General features: G+C 49.1%; 1 protein-coding gene across 2 annotated transcripts in view; it reads right to left on the minus strand.

Annotated features, from left to right (window-relative positions):
• Nucleotides 1-1437: 1437 nt before the first annotated feature.
• The window catches only part of MRPS5 (mitochondrial ribosomal protein S5), a 122526-nt gene continuing 104574 nt past the window's right edge, over nucleotides 1438-19389 (minus strand). For both annotated transcript variants that reach the window (XM_073557500.1, XM_073557501.1), the window contains exons 10-11: nucleotides 9174-9310; nucleotides 1438-2325 (exon numbers count right to left, since the gene is read on the minus strand). In XM_073557500.1, coding sequence (XP_073413601.1) covers nucleotides 2101-2325; nucleotides 9174-9310 — 362 coding nt within the window. In that variant the 3' untranslated portion in view covers nucleotides 1438-2100. The remainder of the gene's footprint in view (nucleotides 2326-9173; nucleotides 9311-19389) is intronic.

Raw genomic sequence — 19389 nt, forward strand, 5'->3', positions numbered from 1 at the left:
TTCAAGGGCATACTATGAAAACATTAGGTCCACTAAAGTGATGTAGGAGATAAGAGACAGATTTACTTATAGATGTATACCCTTTTCTATTTCTCTTTGGTCATATTGATTTGTCATTCTAGGACAAGCGCTCACAACCCCCAAGGCTTAACACCCATAATTTTGGATATAGGGGAGTAACTAGGTAAGTAACAAAGAAAACCAGATGAGAAGAACGGTGACTTTAAAGGGAACCTGTCATCATTTTTGGCCAATATAAGTTACGGCCATCACCTTTCAGGGCTGATATACTGCATTCTATAATGCTGTATATCTGCCCCAACCCGACTTGTAAGGGAAGAAAAATAATTTTTGCTATACTCACACGCGGGGCGGTCCGGTCCAGTGGGTCCGGCGCCTCCCAACTGCATGCGATGCCGTACTCCTTCTTGCTTCGTGTGGATGACGCATCCCTGGGTCATCCACACAGTCTCCTTGGCATCGTGCTTCTGAGCAGGCGTACTTGTCTGCCCTGTTGAGGGCAGAGCAAAGTACTGCAGTGCGCGCAGGTGCTGGGCCTCTCTGACCTTTCCCAGCACGCTGCAGTACTTTGCTCTGCCTCAACAGGGCAGAGTACGCCTGCGCAGGAGCGCGACACGAAGGAAGCTGGAGGAAGGCATCACATGAAGACGGCAGTCTTCAGACCAGGACCTGTGACACACCTTCGACTGGACCGCCCTGCAGGTGAGTATAATAAAAGTTATTTTTCAGTTCTTCGAGGTCGGGGTGGGGTCTTATATACAGCATTATAGAATGCGGTATATCAGCCCTGAAAGGTGATGGCCGTAACTTCTATTGTCCAAAACTGATGACAGGTTCCCTCTTTAAATGGCACTGGAAACCATATAAGAAACTATAAACGTATTTGTTTCTGCCACCACAATTGTGACAAGTTTTGTTCTCTGACATATAATACTATAATGAATACTCATTTTAGGGTAGCCATTTATATTAAGCTGGATAAAAAAAAATTTCTGCTGGCTCACATCTTAAAAATGCACTTTGCTTAACCTCCCTGGGTCCAGGGCTGTGTGTCTGGCACTGCTCCGGCGATTGTATATAGGCTGCAGCAGTGATATCACGTCAACAGCGCTGCAGCCAAACACTAAGCTCCGTGGCTCTGCAGATGTACACGGTATAAACCGCTGGTGCAGCAATGTGATGTCACTGCTGCAGCCAAACGACAGAACAATGCAGTGCTGGAGAAACAGCGCTTAAGCTGGGGAGGGCAAGTACGGTTTAACATAAAAAAATAAAATAAAATAAAACTATCACAACGAACTAATAAGGTAGGGAAAAATGTTTCTAAAACCTTAAAAAGGGTTGATACTTCATTTTATATTTCAAAAAGCAAAAGCTTAGCTCCCAGCATTGATAATATTAGGAAATTACTAAGAATATGGAAAAATTCTTTATTCATAATATTGGAATTTCCAGCAGACATGAGATGAACTGTACAACGTGTTTTTATGGTTTCCTCATCTTAAAATACGCACTACATACAGTATGCGATAGACATCTCCAACAATTACATACAGCAAAATTTATGGTAAATGCCCAAATTCTGTGCCAATTCTATAATGCATGATTTTTGGGTCTGAATTTTTCTGATACAAAGCCCCAAATTACTTGCATAGGCATATATCAGAAATATAACAAGCTGACTCCCTGCAGGCACCACTAGAGGGAGCTTATGAGAGGACGGCATACTGTTGTGAATTCAAGTTCCTAAGCACCCTCTAGTGGAAGCTACAGGCAAGCAGAATTTTATTATTTATTTCTCGCCTATGTAGGAGGCCGAGAGCTCTGTATCAGAAGACATGCGCTTCTACCGCTATGAAGATAAATTGATAAAAGCTAACATGACAATGTTTTGAATCTAAAATGATGATAAAAAATGGGAGATTCACTTTAAGTTGAGCATCCATGCGACCAGGAAAAGTCTCTTTATTCTTCATTAATGCAGTCATTTTTATTTTATTATAATAAGCTGTAAAAAAAAAAAAAAAAAAAAAATGTAATTGGAACAGTCTGCTATATGCATTGGTATTTTTCAGACTTTCACCAGATCGTCCTCTTCACATTGGCCCAGATGGAGCGTTTTAAGCCTTGGGTGACTTTTACTTCATCCCAGTCGAGTTTTGTGTCAGGAATCTCTCCTTCAGGTTCCGGGACTATAGAGAGCGCTCCGTGAGGTGAGGCCACAATACGGGGTAGAGGGCCACATTCGTCCCTAAACTCCACCACATGCAGGCCTTTCTTGTTGGCCAGGTCTTGATGTGTCTCCTGTTTAATAAAGCGAACAGTTAGAAAACAACATTAACATGATATTGCTATTATTTCCAGAGGCAATAATCACTGAACGTCATTTAATCCATTTGGTCATTGTGCCAATTAGAAGATACGGTAATTCCTTGACTCGACACCAGCACAGGTAATGGCTAAAGAACCTCCTCCCCTCTCTCCATACCCATTTACGTGTGTCACTGATCTTTCTTTTTCTGGCTGTAGTTTTACAGTATATTTTGGATGACTGTCTGGATCGGTACATTTGGGGATTATGTTTTGGAGATGGGGGTTTTTGGTCCCTATGGATAGCTCACAACTCCACCAAGACTATGATATAATGGGGTTACCTTTAACGATATATGGAGTCACATATGGGGCCTCTATGGAGGACTTTTGCCTAATCCCTGTGCTGAACATCTGTGCTTGGTAGCGCACTTTTTCCCAATTGGGTGCATTCTGACCTATGTCTCACACTTCTGTCTGAGTTTGTAATTTATTGTTATAATGTCTTTTTAACATACATCCTTTTGTACTAGTAAAAGAAAAATCATAAGATATTTTTTCTGTATGGATTTTTTGCTCCAGTTTTTCTAGTGGTTTTAGTTATTTGTGAGCTCCATTGGGAACTATTCCCTTCCTGGAATTGTACCAGGGGTTGTTGTGCCACAAAAATATGTATTCTGAACTTGAGATCAAGTAATTAATTCCTTGACTTTGGAAGGCATTATAGTCGCCACATGGGACAAAGTGGTAGTGCGCAGAAACCACCTGCACAGAAGGTGTCACAGCCTAAAAGGAGTTTTCACCTTTCAGAAAACCGCTCTAAAAAAACTTCTCACCATGCCTAGTGCAGTGTGTCCGTAGCTGATCCCTGGTGTTTGGCTGCAGCCCTAACGTCACATTGAAGCCAGTGCAGACAATCAGCGAGTTCAGCACCTTGTGCAGTCTACATTGGACACAACAGCTGAGTGATTGGCTGCAGCGCTTCTGATGTGAGCTCAGCACTGAGACAACAACAGTCACCAGAGAATTGGCGCTAGACCTGGGGAGGGAGAGTAAAGAAAAGCTTGTCTTTTATGACAAACTGAAGTCAGAAGTTTCCTGAAAATGGTAAACCCCTTTAATATGAGAAGTCTGCACAGTTTCCTCTATGAAAAGGGAGCAGAAGCTGGAGACATCATTCACTATTCAACACTGTAGGGCAACGGAAAAAAAGAGCATTTGGTGACAGACACCCAGTGTTTTACAAGTCACACGAGGAGGCTTTTTTTTTTTTAATTTTTGAAAATAAAACGATCTGGAGTACTGACATTTTACGATTCCTGTAGAATTGACCCTTAATACATCACGCTAATCTCAGCTCTTGGTCAATTTCCATAATGAGAGGCAGAATTGTCCAACCAGATGATTAATGTTATAGTACGCCTATGTCGGAAACCCTCCCTTTGATGGGGACTCCGGCGCTGAGCCCAAATCTTTCCCGACACATGTCAGGTCAGTTTTAGCATTTACTGAACATAGTAAAAAAGCAAAACAAAAAACAATTCTGGAATTGCACTTTTTTTTTGCAGTTTCACCGCACTTGGATTTTTTCCCCCATTTTCCAGCACACAATGTTAAAACCATTGGTGTTGCTCAAAAGTACAACTTGTTCCGCAAAAAAAATCCCTCACACGGCCATTTTGAGCAAAAAATAAAAAAGTTATGGCTCTGGGAAGAAGAGGAGCAAAAAATGAAAAAGCAAAAGCGAAAATACCAACAGTAATGAAGGGGTTAAGACTATGTGCACACGTTGCAGATTTGGTGCGTTTTTGTTGCCTTTTTTCTGAACGGATTTGTGACAAAACCTGAAGCAAAACCTAATACCAGCAAAGTGAATGAGAAACCTGTAGTGTCATGCACACGTTGAGTATTTTTGACTTGCAGATTTGGTGCAAAAAATAAATCTGCAGCATGTCAATTGTCTGTGCGTTTTTGCCAGTGTTTTCACCATACACTTCACGCAAATCAAAAATGCAGTTAAAAACGAGGCAATAACGCGCGTTTTTGCTGATGCATTTTTCATGTCAAGAGATGCAGAAATGGTGCAGAAATTTGACACAATGTGCGCACATAGCCTAAGAGTCGCAGCGTAAGAAGAAACCTGTGTGTCTTCCATGGTCATTCTACAACTTCTAGTAGGAGACGTACATACAGATACCTTCAGAAAAATTAACCAGAACAATGGTTTACTATTGAAAACAATAAAATCTGCCTAGAACAGACCTGGGCAAAGTGCGGCCCGCGGGCCACATCCACAAAGTGCGGTCTGTGGGCTGGACTGAGACAGCCATGAGGCTGGAAAACTGAGGTCCACGGGCCGCACCGTGCCCACCCGCCGTCTCCCGCAGTCAGCATTGGTGGAAGAGGGGCCTCCGGCCACTTTCTCCACAAATCAGTGTGTGAAACAGCTGACGCGATGACGTCATGTCATCGCGTCAGCTGTGTACCACCGGAGAGTCAGCGCTACAGAGGCAGAAGCAGGGCGCCTGGGAACGGGACTGAGGTGGGTATGTGGTTTTTTTTTTCCCATGGGGGTGAACATGGGCATTCTATGGGGGGGTGACAGCACATGGGCATTCTATGGGTGGGTGACAGCACATGGGCATTCTATGGGGGGACATGTAGAACATGGGGATTCAATGGGGGGGACGTGCAGCACATGGGGATTCTATGGGGGGGTGACAGCACATGGGGATTCTATGGGGGGGGTGACAGCACATGGGGATTCTATGGGGGGGGTGACAGCACATGGGCATTCAATGGGGGGACGTGCAGCACATGGGGATTTTATGTGGGGGGGTGACAGCACATGGGGATTCTAAGGGGGGGGTGACAGCACATGGGGATTCTATGGGGGGACGTGCAGCACATGGGGATTCTATGGGGGGACGTGCAGCACATGGGGATTCTATGGGGGGACGTGCAGCACATGGGGATTCTATGGGGGGACGTGCAGCACATGGGGATTCTATGGGGGGACGTGCAGCACATGGGGATTCTATGGGGGGACGTGCAGCACATGGGGATTCTATGGGGGGACGTGCAGCACATGGGGATTCTATGGGGGGACGTGCAGCACATGGGGATTCTATGGGGGGACGTGCAGCACATGGGGATTCTATGGGGGGACGTGCAGCACATGGGGATTCTATGGGGGGACGTGCAGCACATGGGGATTCTATGGGGGACGTGCAGCACATGGGGATTCTATGGGGGGACGTGCAGCACATGGGGATTCTATGGGGGGACGTGCAGCACATGGGGATTCTATGGGGGGACGTGCAGCACATGGGGATTCTATGGGGGGACGTGCAGCACATGGGGATTCTATGGGGGGACGTGCAGCACATGGGGATTCTATGGGGGGACGTGCAGCACATGGGGATTCTATGGGGGGACGTGCAGCACATGGGGATTCTATGGGGGGACGTGCAGCACATGGGGATTCTATGGGGGGACGTGCAGCACATGGGGATTCTATGGGGGGGTGACAACACATGGGGATTCTATAGGGGGGACAGCACATGGGGATTCTATAGGGGGGGATGTTCATCACATGGGGAGGCTATGGGGGTGACGTGTAGCACATGGGGAGGCTATGGGAAGGCTGTATACTGTCATGCAGTATATGGGAAGGCTGTGTGGGGCTCATGCAATATATAGGGAAGCCGTGTGCCGTACATGGGGAGGCCGTGTGGGGCTCACGTCGTACATGGGGAGGCCGTGTGGGGCTCACGCCGTACATGGGGAGGCCGTGTGGGGCTCACGCCGTACATGGGGAGGCTGTGGTTGGCTCATGCCGTATATGGAGAGGCTGTGTGGGGCTCATGCTGAACATGGGGAGGCTGTGTGGGGCTCATGCACCCCAATGTAAACTTGGCAAGCATTTTGGATTTTTCGTTGTAAAATATCATGCTATCCATACAAATTAGGAGTTTTCAAAATTTAGAAATATTTTTGGTCCAATATTCGCTCTACTGATACACGGACCTTACTGATTCATATCTGTTCGCATGCTGTCCATCTCCTTGGTCCTCCATTGCTCAATCCAGTTGATGAATCGTCACCCATGGTGGCCACTGTCACATCACTGCGGTGGCTATTTGCCATTTCCTGTGACAATGTCACCATGAAGAAGCAGTCATTGCAGTTTGAAGTAAGTGACCAGTGTAGTCACATGATGTGTTATCTCTATGGATGGCCATTATCACAGCAAACTGATGACAAAAAAATGGAGAAACTCAAAGGATATTGACTAGAGTTGTGCAAAAATATTTGCAGGATCCTGGTCTACAGGACATGTCAGTAATCCGTGTGTGCCGGACCAGAGCTTTGTGAACCGACTTCTAACTGCCACTATCCCCAGCGTCTCTTCTGATTAGTAGGCCCAACTTGACGTCATACATGTGCCTCAACAATGATGCCCAGCTGTGCCTACTAGTCAGAGGAGGTGCCACAGATGCCGTCAGGTAAGAGAAGGTTCGCAGGCTCTCGTCCGGCGGCTACAGACTAATAACGTGGCCTCTAGTCCAGGGTCCTGCAAATGTTTTTGCTCAACTCTAATACCGGCATCACAGAAAATTGACGGGAATCACTAAGTAGATGACAAAGATAATTGTGGGCCGATTCACACGACCATGCACTCGTTATTAGGCAAGTAGTTTGACCATATCATCATTTTTATGCAGATTTCCCAGCTGTATAAACATGAATGCTTATTGGATGAAGCAAAATCAGGTGATATGTATCTGTGTAGTGAAGGAGAATGAGGTCTAAGGCTCCAACACCCTTTATTAAGGTGTTCAGAATTATCAGGCAGCTTGTTTTCCTCATGCAAAACGGGCCAGAAAAGATTTCACCAACTCTGAAAAGTCAAAAATTGTTACAGAGGGAGGCAGCACTCTTGAAATTGCTAAAATATTGTGGCGCAATCACAGAACCATCAAAGGTTTTGTTGCAAACAGTCAACAGGGTCGAAAAAAACGTGCCGAGAAAAAAAACGCACATTAACTGCCAAAGATCTGAGAAAAATCAAACATGAAAGTGATCAGAAACCCATTGTCCTTCAGTGCTGACATATTACAGAACTACAACCTCCCCGGCGTGCCTAGAAGTACAAGGTGCTCAGAGACATGGCCGAGGTAAAGAAGGATGAAACTAGACAATCACGGAACATGACACAGAAGATAAAATGTCAAGACTGGGACAAGAAATATCTGAAAATAGATTTTTCAAAAGTTTTATTGACTGGTGAGATGATAGCGACAACTGACAGACCCAATGGTTGCATCAGTAATGGGCACAGACCACTACGACCAAGAAACCATCAAGATGAAGGTGGGGTACAGAGCTATGTTCTCGTATTATTGAAGATAAGGTAGTTGAACCTTTTTGGGATAAAGATGGACTCAAAATCAACTTCCAACCTACTGCCAGATTTAAGAACACACGTTCTTCAAGCAGTACAGGAAAAAGTCTGCACCTTTCAAGAAAACCAAAAACTTGTTTTTTCCAGCTCCTTATGGTAAAAAATTCCAATTATATTCGCTATTATTAAAACATGACATGCTCCTAGACTACGGTGCACATGAAGACATGGTTTTGGTCTCCGTACAGCACGTACGGTTTGGAATTGTATCAGCTTTGATAAAAGATCACCACAGCTATCAAAACACGTCGCTCTTTGTCCTCATGTACATTGTAGTGCGGTCTAGCAGCATGTCATGGTTTTAATATTATCAAATAAAATTGGAATTTTTTACCATAAGGACCAGGAACAACAACTTTTTGGCTTACTCCAAGTGTTTACTTCTCATCAGGATGGAGTTCCGTGCACCTTACAACTATCAGGGAGCTGGTTATTTTTCTTTCCTTGATTTTCCTTTCAAGAAAACCATGATTTTTATGCAGGACAATGCTCAATCGCATTCACCGAAGTGTCCACTATTTGGCTAACCAGTGGAGTCCTGAAGATAAATAAATAATGACGTGGCTCCTTCCTCACCTGACCTAAACCCTACTAAGAACTTGTGGGCCCTTCTTGAACGGGAGATTTACAGTGAAGGAAAACAGTCACATCTGTGGCCAGTATCTGGGAGGCTATGGTTGGTGCCCAAAAAGTTGATTATGAACAGATTAAGAAACTGACAGACCAGACTCAATGGATGGATGACTTGTGAGCTTTACTGAAAAGAAGGGCGGCTATATTGGTCAATGGTATTTTTTATTCTTTAACTGTCAGAAATGTATTTTTTTGGTTACTATTCTCACTTGAATGGATGAAAATAAAGATGGAAAAATTTAGGTTTTTCATTTAGTATGTAATAAATTAATACTAATTCTGCAGACAGACATTTTACTAGGAAAGATAAAGCCTCACTGTTACGTTCTTAAATATTCAGTTTTCAGGTTACGGGAATTAACCTTTTGGACAGGCAGACAGCACTGGAGTTATTCAATAATAAAACTAGTAATCAAAAACACAAATTGCCTAATAATTGTGCACACAGTGTATTATCTCGTATGTATTACGGACACATGTTCAAGCTCAATTATGAGTTCATAGGATTCTTAGGACACAGCCTGCAAAATAAATCGACATGCTGCAGATTTCTACTTTGTACAGCAGGACAATTACCATGCAGATTTTCTTAGCAGTTTTTAAGCGATTTGGAAAAATCGTATCCATGTCCCTTGTGTTGTATTACACTGTAATCTACGCCCACAGTGAACATACCATGGTAACAATCATAGATAGATATATATACTTAAAAAATATTACTGTAAAATTTACGGGGACATACCTGCTGCGCCAGGCCCAAGAAGAGCGCCCTTGTGAGGTTAAGCATATTACATGAACCACTGACTTTGGCATACATGTCTTTGATACCAATTAACTTGCAAATGGTAATAACGGCTCTATGACAATGAAGACCATATCCTAAGCAAGAAAACAAACATAGGAATACAGGTAAAACAATGAGAAATATCTTCTCTAAGAGCCAGAAGAAAATGGGAAAATGGGAACCTGAGAGTAGCTCTAACTGACTGGCGAGATCTGTATGTATGTATGTATGTATGTATGTATGCATGAGATCTATAATATAACGCTGTAAGCGTCACTCTGTCTGAAGCCTTTATAGACTGCCCAAGCGCGACCCGCCTGCGCAGTCTGGCTCCAGACAGAATGAGGCATCCAGCGTTACAGGTAACAGGTATGGCGTCGGAGATGGAGGTACGCGTAGACACTGCATACCGCGGTCTCTGGCGCCATACTTACCTCACAGGGAGGAGCGTTGCCGCGGCGCTTCTCTTCTTCCAGAGACCGGGGAAGGAGTGCGCGAGAATCGCGCATGCGCATAGTGCTGTCTGGCGCCATTTTACTGAAGACACATTTGCAGTGTGTCTTCAGCAATATGGCGCCGGACAGAGCGGTATGGGCAAGCGCATACTCCGGCGCTACACTCCTCCCCCCGGCAACCGACAGCACGGGACAGCGCTGGAACACAGGAAAGAAGGGCGAGTATAATTGTTTTTTCTTTTTTGCATGTGTGCAGTTTAATAGGGGTGAGGGGGACCATGCATACCAGGATAGGGGTGTGAGAAGTAGCATGCATACCAGGAAAGGGGGGTGAGGGGACCATATATACGAGGAAAGGGGGGTGAGGGGGACCATGCATACCAGGATTGGGGGGCGAGGGAGACCATGCATACCAGGAGAGGGGGACCATGCATTCTAGGATAGGAGGGTTCGGGGACCATACATACCAGGATTGGGGAGTGAGGGGGGACCATGCATACCAGGAAACATGGATTTTTGTAAGTACTCACCCTAAAATCCTTTTCTCCGAGACGCTCATTGGGGGACACAGATATTGACACAGATAATGTGGGTGTATGCTACCGCCATCTGGAGGCTGACACTAGGCAAACAACACAAGGTTAGCTCCTCCCCCGCTGCATACACCCTCGCCCTGATTGCGGGCGGAAACCAGTTTAGTGTAAAAGCAGTAGGAGAACAACAACAATCAGCCTTAATGCAGAAAACAATATGTCTGGCAAAGAAAATCACCCCGACATTCACAAAAGAAATACATATTAAATAAACAAGAGCCAACTGGCTAATAGGGTGGGTGCTGTGTCCCCCAATGAGCGTCTCGGAGAAAATGATTTTACGGTGAGTACTCACAAAAATCCATGTTTCTCCTTCGCGTCATTGGGGGACACAGATACTGTGGGACATCCTAAAGCAGTCCCTGAGAGGGAGATTGACTCACCGATCCAAGCTACATGCACCTCTTGTTTAAAGGTGCGCTACCGCTGCTTGGAGAATCCTTCTACCCAGGCTTGCATCTGCCGAGGCCTGAGTATGGATCTTGTAATGTTTGGCAAATGTGTGCAGGCTGGACCAGGTCGCTGCTTTGCATACCTGTTCCACCGAGGCCTGATTCCGAAGCGCCCAAGAGGCCCCCCATTGCCTGAGTAGAGTGCGCCCTGATCCCTGATGGAACCAGCGCCCCTCTGATGCGATAGGCCTCCTGAATAGTTAAACGGATCCATCTGGCTATGGTCGCTTTGGAGGCCGCGAGTCCCTTCCTGCGCCCCTCGGGGAGCATGAACAGCGTATATGTCTGTTGGAAGGGTGCCGTCCGCGACACGTACCTCCTGAGTGCTCTCACCAGGTCTAACGTGTGAAGAGCTTTTTCCACGCGATGCACCGGTGCCAGACAGAACGAGGGCAAGACAATATCCTCATTGATGTGGAAGGAGGACACCACCTTCGGAAGAAAGGGGGGAGCTGGTCTAAGCACCACCTTATTCTTGTGGAAAGCTAGAAAAGGTGCTCGGCAAGACAGCGCCGCCAACTCCGACACTCGCCTCACGGAGGCAATAGCTACCAAAAACACCACCTTCCAAGAGAGGAATGAGAAAGAAATATCCTGTAGCGGCTCAAAAGGAGCTTCTTGCAGGACACTCAGGACTAGGTTAAGGTCCCAGGTGCCCATTGGCACCTTATAGGGAGGTACTAAATGAGAGACTCCCTGGATGAAAGTCTTCACCTGCATATTAGTAGCAATCTTCCGCTGGAAAAGGACGGACAACGCCGAAATCTGTCTCCTAAGGGAGCTCGGGGCTAGTCCCGCGTCTAGGCCTGACTGGAGAAAAGCCAAGATGTTGGGAATAGAGAATGTCAGGGGCAAAAACCCCCGTTATGGCACCAAGCGAAGAAAATCTTCCAGGTGTGATGGTAGATTCTCACCGAGGTAGATTTCCTGGCGCTAATCATTGTAGCGACCACTTCACGCTCGAACCCCGCCTGTGTTAGAATCCAAGATTCAACGGTCATGCCGTCAAACACAAGGCCCCTAAGTTCGGGTGGAAGATCGGTCCCTGGGACAGTAGATCTGGGCGTTCTGGCAGTCGCCATGGGACATCGGTGAGCAGCTGCACAAGATCTGCGTACCACGCCCGCCGGGGCCAGTCTTGTGCCAGCAGAATCGCTGGAACCCCTTCCGTTTTGATCTTCCTGACGACCCTCGGAAGCAATGGCAACGGGGGAAACAAGTAAGGAAGGCGAAACTGGTTCCATGGTAGAACCAACACATCCACCTCGAATGCTCGTGGGTCCTGTGACCGAGTGACGTACATGGGCACCTTGGCGTTCCTTCTGGATGCCATCAGATCCACGTCCGGAGTTCCCCATCATTGGCAAATCTGCTGGAAGACCTCGGGTTGCAGGGCCCATTCCCCCGCCACGACCTCCTGCCGGCTGAGGAAGTCTGCTGCCCAATTTTCTACGCCTGGGATGTGGACTGTCAATAATACCGACTGGTTCTTCTCGGCCCACTGAAGCACGTATCCTATCTCGCGCATGGCTGCCCTGCTGCGCGTGCCCCCTTGATGATTTACATAAGCCACCGCCGTGGCGTTGTCTGACTGAATCTGAATAGGCCGTCCTGCTAGGATGTGCTAAAAGTGTTGCAGCGCCCGCCGGACCGCTCATATTTCCAACAAGTTAATCGGGAGGCGTGCCTCCTGTTTTGACCATTGGCCCTGAGCCGTGTGGTGGCGAAAAACTGCTCCCCAGCCCAGGAGGCTGGCATCGGTCGTGACCACTAGCCAATGCTCTGGGGGAATAGGTTTCCCCTGAAGGGAGGATCTGACCGTCCACCACCCCAGTGACTGCCTGACCTGAAAGGACAGCCGGCACTGCTGATCGAGCGAAAACGGGTTCCTGTCCTAAGCTGCGAAGAGGGCGTGCTGTAGTGGGCGAAGATGAAACTGGGCAAACGGAATTGCTTCTATTACTGCCACCATCTTCCCTAGTATCCTCATCCCAAAGCGAATGGTGTGAGGGACTGGCTGCTGAAGCTTCTGGACTCCTTGCTGGAGCGCTAGGGCTTTGTCTTGAGGGAGAATTACCAACCCTCGGGAGGTGTCGAAGATCATCCCTAGAAAGGAAATCCTCTGGGCTGGGACGAGGGATGACTTTTTCCTGTTTACTAAGCATCCTAAGCGGGAGAGCATATCCAGCGTAATGCTGACGTTCTCCTCGCATGCCCGAAATGAGGGGCCCTTCACCAAGAGGTTGTCTAAGTAGGGCAAGATGACTATGCCCCGAGAGTGTAAGACAGCCATCACGACTGCCATTACCTTCGTGAACACTCTGGGGGTGGTGGCTAGCCCGAAGGGCAGTGCTGCAAACTGAAAGTGTTGGCCATTGATGACGAATCGAAGGAACCTTTGATGCGGCGGAAAAATGGGGACATGTAGGTAGGTAGGTAAGTACTCTCCCTGCACCATGGCCGAGATAACTGAACGGAGAGACTCCATCCTGAAATGTCTGACCCTGATGAATCTGTTCAGAAGCTTCAGGTCCAAAACCGGCCTGACCGTCCCGTCCTTTTTGGGGACTGCGAACAGGTTGGAATACAAACCCTGAGACCTCTCGTGCTGTGGTACGGGAACTATAACCCCGTTGTACTGGAGTGAATCGATGGCCCCCAGCAACGCCTTTGCCCGGGACTTCACCTTGGGAAGTCGGGACAGAAAAAACCGTCTTCGGGGGTACCTGATAAACTCTATCTTGTATCCCGAAGACACCAGTCCCGCCACCCATGAGTCGTGTGCTACGTCGACCCAGACATGGCAAAAGAAAAGCAGGCGGCCGCCTACCCTGCTGATGTCGTTTACAATGTGCTCCGAGTCATTTGGTGAGGATTTCTGAGGCCTAGTTCCTCTCGACCTGGGCTGGCGCGCACGCATCCTCCCCAATGGACTGGGTCTATATGGGACCTGTCGCTCCCTATCTTGGTTGGAGCGACTTGGGCCGGCCGAACTGGCGGCCGTCGACCATCCAGTGTTGCGAAAGGCACAAAACCGTGCTGGGGCCTGGCGAAAAGGATGTTTAACTTTCTGCTGTGGGAGGAAGCTGCTTTTTCCCCCTGTTGCGTCGGAGATGAGCTGATCCAACTTCTCCCCGAACAGGCGGCCTCCCTGATAGAGATAGAATCGGCTTGCCAATATCTTAACCAAAGGGCTCTCCTAACGGCTACCGCGTTAACAGCTGCAGATGCCGCACAACTGGCCGCATCCAAGGAAGCATTGATCAAGTAGTCTCCATCCATAGCAATCTGAGTTGCTACCTCTGACACCTCCGCCGGCAGGCCTCTATCCTGCAAGGCCCTATTCAATGATTCTGACCATGACATCATGGCCTTGGCCACCCACGTCGCTGCAAACGAGGGGGCGACGCTGACCCTGATGCCTCAAACACTGATCGAGCCAAGCTCTCTATGAGCCTATCAGCGGGGTCCTTAATGGACGAGCCACTCGGTACTGACAATAGAGACTTCCAGGCCAGGCGCGACACTGGTGGATCCACCACTGGCGATTCCGTCCATTTTTTACGGATATCCGGGGCAAATGGATATCTTGCCTCTATAGTCTTTTAGCCCGAAAAGCACCTATCTGGGCGTTCTCTGTGACGCTGCACTATGTCCTCAAATTCTGGGTGAGTACCAAACACTCTGAGGTCGCCTGGCCTGCTTAAAGGCCACTTTATGGCTCGACGCCAAAGCAACCTCATCCTCCACCCCCAGGGTTTGATTGACAGCTTCAATGAGGCTGTCCACTGTCTCTCCACACCCCGGGGTATCTAGGCCCAGCGGTCCGTCTGAGTCATAATCTGAACTGTGCCCGCTCCCGACCATTGGAGAGGGAGAGAGAGATGCTGAACTCCCGGATGCCGAGGCACCGGATAGACAGGGAGACCTCGTGTGGGCCCGTTTCCTTCACACTTGCCTGGCATGAGAGCGGCCCCAGCAGGCCGAAGGTTCTCGTGAGGTGGAGGACCCCTCCCCGATAAGCGAGCCACTATCCTTGCCTCCATTAGGGGCGTGAAGAGACTCGATCGCCCTTGTAAGCGATGCCATAGATTGGGATAATGATAGAACCCATTCCGGGGGATTTTGTTCCCTGGACTCCGCTGCTGGGGGGCTCCTGGGCACATTCGGAGTCGCAGGCCTCGCACAACTTGTTGCTCTGCGCTCGCGGGAACGCAGCCCTACAGGAGATGCATGCAGCGTAGAGGAAAGTGTGCGCCTTCCCTTTCCCGGCCATATTGCATCTGCCAGGTGTTTTGTCTCACTGTCTTATATATATATATATATATATATATATACCCCTTGAGTCTTACCCACTGCACTTACCCACCCCTGTGTCCCCCTCACGTGCTACCGCTCTTGCGCTCCTCTGTGGGGCACGCCGACCACTTTACCGGTCGCGGCCTACCCTGATTTGAAGCCGGGGCCTCAATTTATCCGGCGCCCGCCCAGGCTCCCGGGGGCGAGTTGCTGGAAGTGACACTGCATGGACGGGGGCGGGACTTCCACCCCGGCCTAGCTTCGGTCGAAGCCGCGGGCTAAATTTTTAGCATCCGCCCCCGGGGAACGGCAGCGGCCGGCGGCGCCGCAACGGTGGCGCGCGGCCCACTGCACTTCCGCCTGTCTGTAATCCTCACCAGCGTCACCTACAGGAGGAACGGGATGGAGAGGGATTTGCCAGTTCTACTCTCTGCGATTCTAGGCCTGCCAGCACACCGCTGCTCCAGTCGCATCTCCCTGCTGCCCAGGAGCCCTCACGCACGGCCTAGCAGGAATGTGCTGCGCAGTGCGCAGAGCCCACCCACGCCCTGTACCTTCATCCGGGACGCCAACAGGTATGAAAAACCACCGGGGAGGCGGGGGGGATCCAGGACGGTGCAGGTACCCTGACTCCATCCAGCTTCCAGGGCCGAGGAGAGGGACTGTCCGCCGCCTTGCAGCACCTCCGTCTAGCGTTGGTGGAGCAGTGGGGGCCGCACAGACTACAAGCCCATGTACAAGCCCATGGTTTCCATACCTAGGGGTGGACAGGGCTAAGTCCGGCATCATGTCCCGTGTCGCGGGAGAGGATACGTGGAGGGCCACTCGCATGTGCTCGCCCGTTGATGGTTTGGGGAAATCGGACCCTTTCAATAGGATCCGTTGCCCCTGTCTAATCTTCATGGAAAAAAAGTCTGGAGAAAAAAGACCAGACGTGTGCCTCCATAGACACTAAGCAAAAAACTGGTTTCCGCCCGCAATCAGGGCGAGGGTGTATGCGGCGGGGAGGAGCTAACCTTGTGCTGCTGGCCTAGTGTCAGCTTCCAGATGGCGGTAGCATACACCCACAGTATCTGTGTCAGTATCTGTGTCCCCCAATGAGGCGAAGGAGAAAGGGGTGTGAGAGGACCATGCATATCAGGATAGGGGGGTGAGAGGACCATGCATACCAGGATTGGGGGGTGAGAGGTAGCATGCATACCAGGATGGGGGGGTGAGAGGACCATGCATACCAGGATTGGGGGGGTGAGGGGTAGCATGCATACCAGGATAGAGGGGTGAGAGGACCATGCATACCAGGATGGTGGGGGGGTGAGAGGACCATGCATACCAGGATTGGGGGGTGAGGGGTAACATGCATACCAGGATAGGGGGGGTGAGAGGACCATGCCTACCAGGATAGGGGGGGTGAGAGGACCATGCATACCAGGATTGGGGGTGAGGGGTAGCATGCATACCAGGATAGGGGGGGGGTGAGGGGACCATGCATACCAGGATAGGGGGGGGGTGAGAGGACCATGCATACCAGGATAGGGGGGTGAGGGGTAGCATGCATACCAGGATAGAGGGGTGAGAGGACCATGCATACCAGGATAGGTGGGGTTCGGGGATCATGCATACCAGGATAGGGGGGTGAGAGAACCATGCATATCAGGATAGGGGGGTGAGGGGTAGCATGCATACCAGGATAGGGGGGTGAGAGGACCATGCATACCAGGATAGGTGGGGTTCGGGGATCATGCATACCAGGATAGGGGGGTGAGAGAACCATGCATATCAGGATAGGGGGGTGAGAGGACCATGCATACCAGGATAGGGGGGTGAGGGGTAGCATGCATACCAGCATAGGGGGGGTGAGAGGACCATGCATATCATGATAGGGGGGTGAGGGGTAGCATGTATACCAGGATTGGGGATGAGGGGACCATGCATACCAGGATTGGGTGGGGGGGGGGTGAGGGGAACATGCATACCTGGATTGGGGAGTGAGGGGACCATGCATACCTGGATTGGGGAGTGAGGGGACCATGCATACCATGATAGGGATAAGGGGGTACCATGCATACCAGGATTGGGGAGTGAGGGAACCATGAATACCAGGATATGGACGAGAGGGTACCATGCATACCAGGATTGGGGGAGGTGAGGGGACCATACATACCAGCATAGGGATGAGGGGGTACCATGCATACCAGGATAGCAATGAGGGGGTAACATGCATACCAGGATTGGGGGGGTGAGGGGAGCATGTATGCCAGTATGAGGAAGGGGGTGCCATGCGTTCCAGGATTGACAGGGGGGGGGGGGGTTGGTGAGGGGACCATACATACCAGAATAGGGATGAGAGGGCTATGCATAGCAGAATAGGGATGAAGGGGCCATGCATACCATTAAAGGAATGAGGGGGCCATGCATAGCAAGATAGGGATGAAGAGTACCATACATACCAGGATAAGGATGAGGGGTGCCATGCATACCAGGATAGGAGGGGGCAGCACATACCAGGATGGGAGAGCATATAGCAATAAAAATGCTCACCACCCGGGCGTAGAGTGGGTTCATAGCTAGTTATATACACACACACACACAGTATATATACACTCACTGGCCACTTTATTAGGTACACCTGTCCAACTGTGTGTTAAGACTTAATTTCTAATCAGCCAATCACATGGCGGCAACTCAGTGCATTTAGGCATGTAGACATGGTCAAGACAATCTCCTGCAGTTCAAACCGAGCATCAGTATGGGGAAGAAAGGTGATTTGAGTGCCTTTGAACGTGGCATGATTGTTGGTGCCAGAAGGGCTGGTCTGAGAATTTCAGAAACTGCTGATCTACTGGGATTTTCACGCACAACCATCTCTAGGGTTTACAGAGAATGGTCCGAAAAAGAAAAAAAATCCAGTGAGCGGCAGTTCTGTGGCCGGAAATGCCATGTTGATGCCAGAGGTCAGAGGAGAATGGGCAGACTGGTTCGAGCTGATAGAAAGGCAACAGTGACTCAAATTGCCACCCGTTACAACCAAGGTAGGCAGAAGAGCATCTCTGAACGCACAGTGCGTCGAACTTTGAGGCAGATGGGCTACAGCAGCAGAAGACCACACTGGGTACCACTCCTCTCAGCTAAGAACAGGAAACTGAGGCTACAATTTGCACAAGCTCATCGAAATTGGACAGTAGAAGATTGGAAAAACGTTGCCTGGTCTGATGAGTCTCGATTTCTGCTGCGACATTCGGATGGTAGGGTCAGAATTTGGCGTAAACAACATGAAAGCATGGATCCATCCTGCCTTGTATCAACGGTTCAGGCTGGTGGTGGTGGTGTCATGGTGTGGGGAATTTTTTCTGGGCACTCTTTGGGCCCCTTGGTACCAATTGAGCATCGTTGCAACGCCACAGCCTACCTGAGTATTGTTGCTGACCATGTCCATCCCTTTATGACCACAATGTACCCAACATCTGATGGCTACTTTCAGCAGGATAATGCGCCATGTCATAAAGCTCGAATCATCTCAGATTGGTTTCTTGAACATGACAATGAGTTTACTGTACTCAAATGGCCTGCTCAGTCACCAGATCTCAATCCAATAGAGCATCTTTGGGATGTGGTGGAACGGGAGATTCGCATCAGGGATGTGCAGCCGACAAATCTGCGCCAACTGTGTGATGCCATCATGTCAATATGGTCCAAAATCTCTGAGGAATGCTTCCAGCACCTTGTTGAATCTCTGCCACGAAGAATTGAGGCAGTTCTGAAGGCAAAAGGGGGTCCAACCCCTTACTAGCATGGTGTACCTAATAAAGTGGCCAGTGAGTGTACATAACAGCGCTGAACCCAATCACCGAGCTTAGCGGTTCTGCTGATGCAGAACCCACTTTATTCAACTGCACCTACACAGATTGTCCATGGAAAGCAAGCTTTCATGTATCCGCAGGCATCCAACAGCTGGGATTGGCAGAGCGGCATTTTCATCTTCATTAGAATGGAGTGGCAGCGCACATGCTCAACCACTGCCCTATTTACTCCCTATGGGTCTGCCGAACAATGAGTTAGGCTTTTTCGGCAGCCCCATAGAGAATGAATGGAGCGGTAATCTGGCATTAGACCTGCTGCTCCATCGAGTGTCAGAGATAAAAGTTCACAGTAGGGCTGCACCTACTGATCAGCAAGTTATAATTTGTTTTCAAATATTCACAAGTCATGCCAAGTTGCCTTTATTGTGAAAAGTGAGTGAATTATCAATGGGCAATAAAAAGGAGTAGAAAAGGACTCTGGTGGATAATAAGCGGGCATCTCTTAAGGGCATGTTCCCACGGTCAGGATTGGCTCAGTATTTGCTCAGGATTTGACGCAGGTGAAGTCTGCTCCAAAT

The sequence above is a fragment of the Dendrobates tinctorius genome, unplaced genomic scaffold (assembly GCF_039654945.1).
Source record: "Dendrobates tinctorius isolate UK_male_01 unplaced genomic scaffold, ASM3965494v1 ptg000250l, whole genome shotgun sequence".
NCBI classification, from domain to species: Eukaryota; Metazoa; Chordata; class Amphibia; order Anura; family Dendrobatidae; genus Dendrobates; species Dendrobates tinctorius.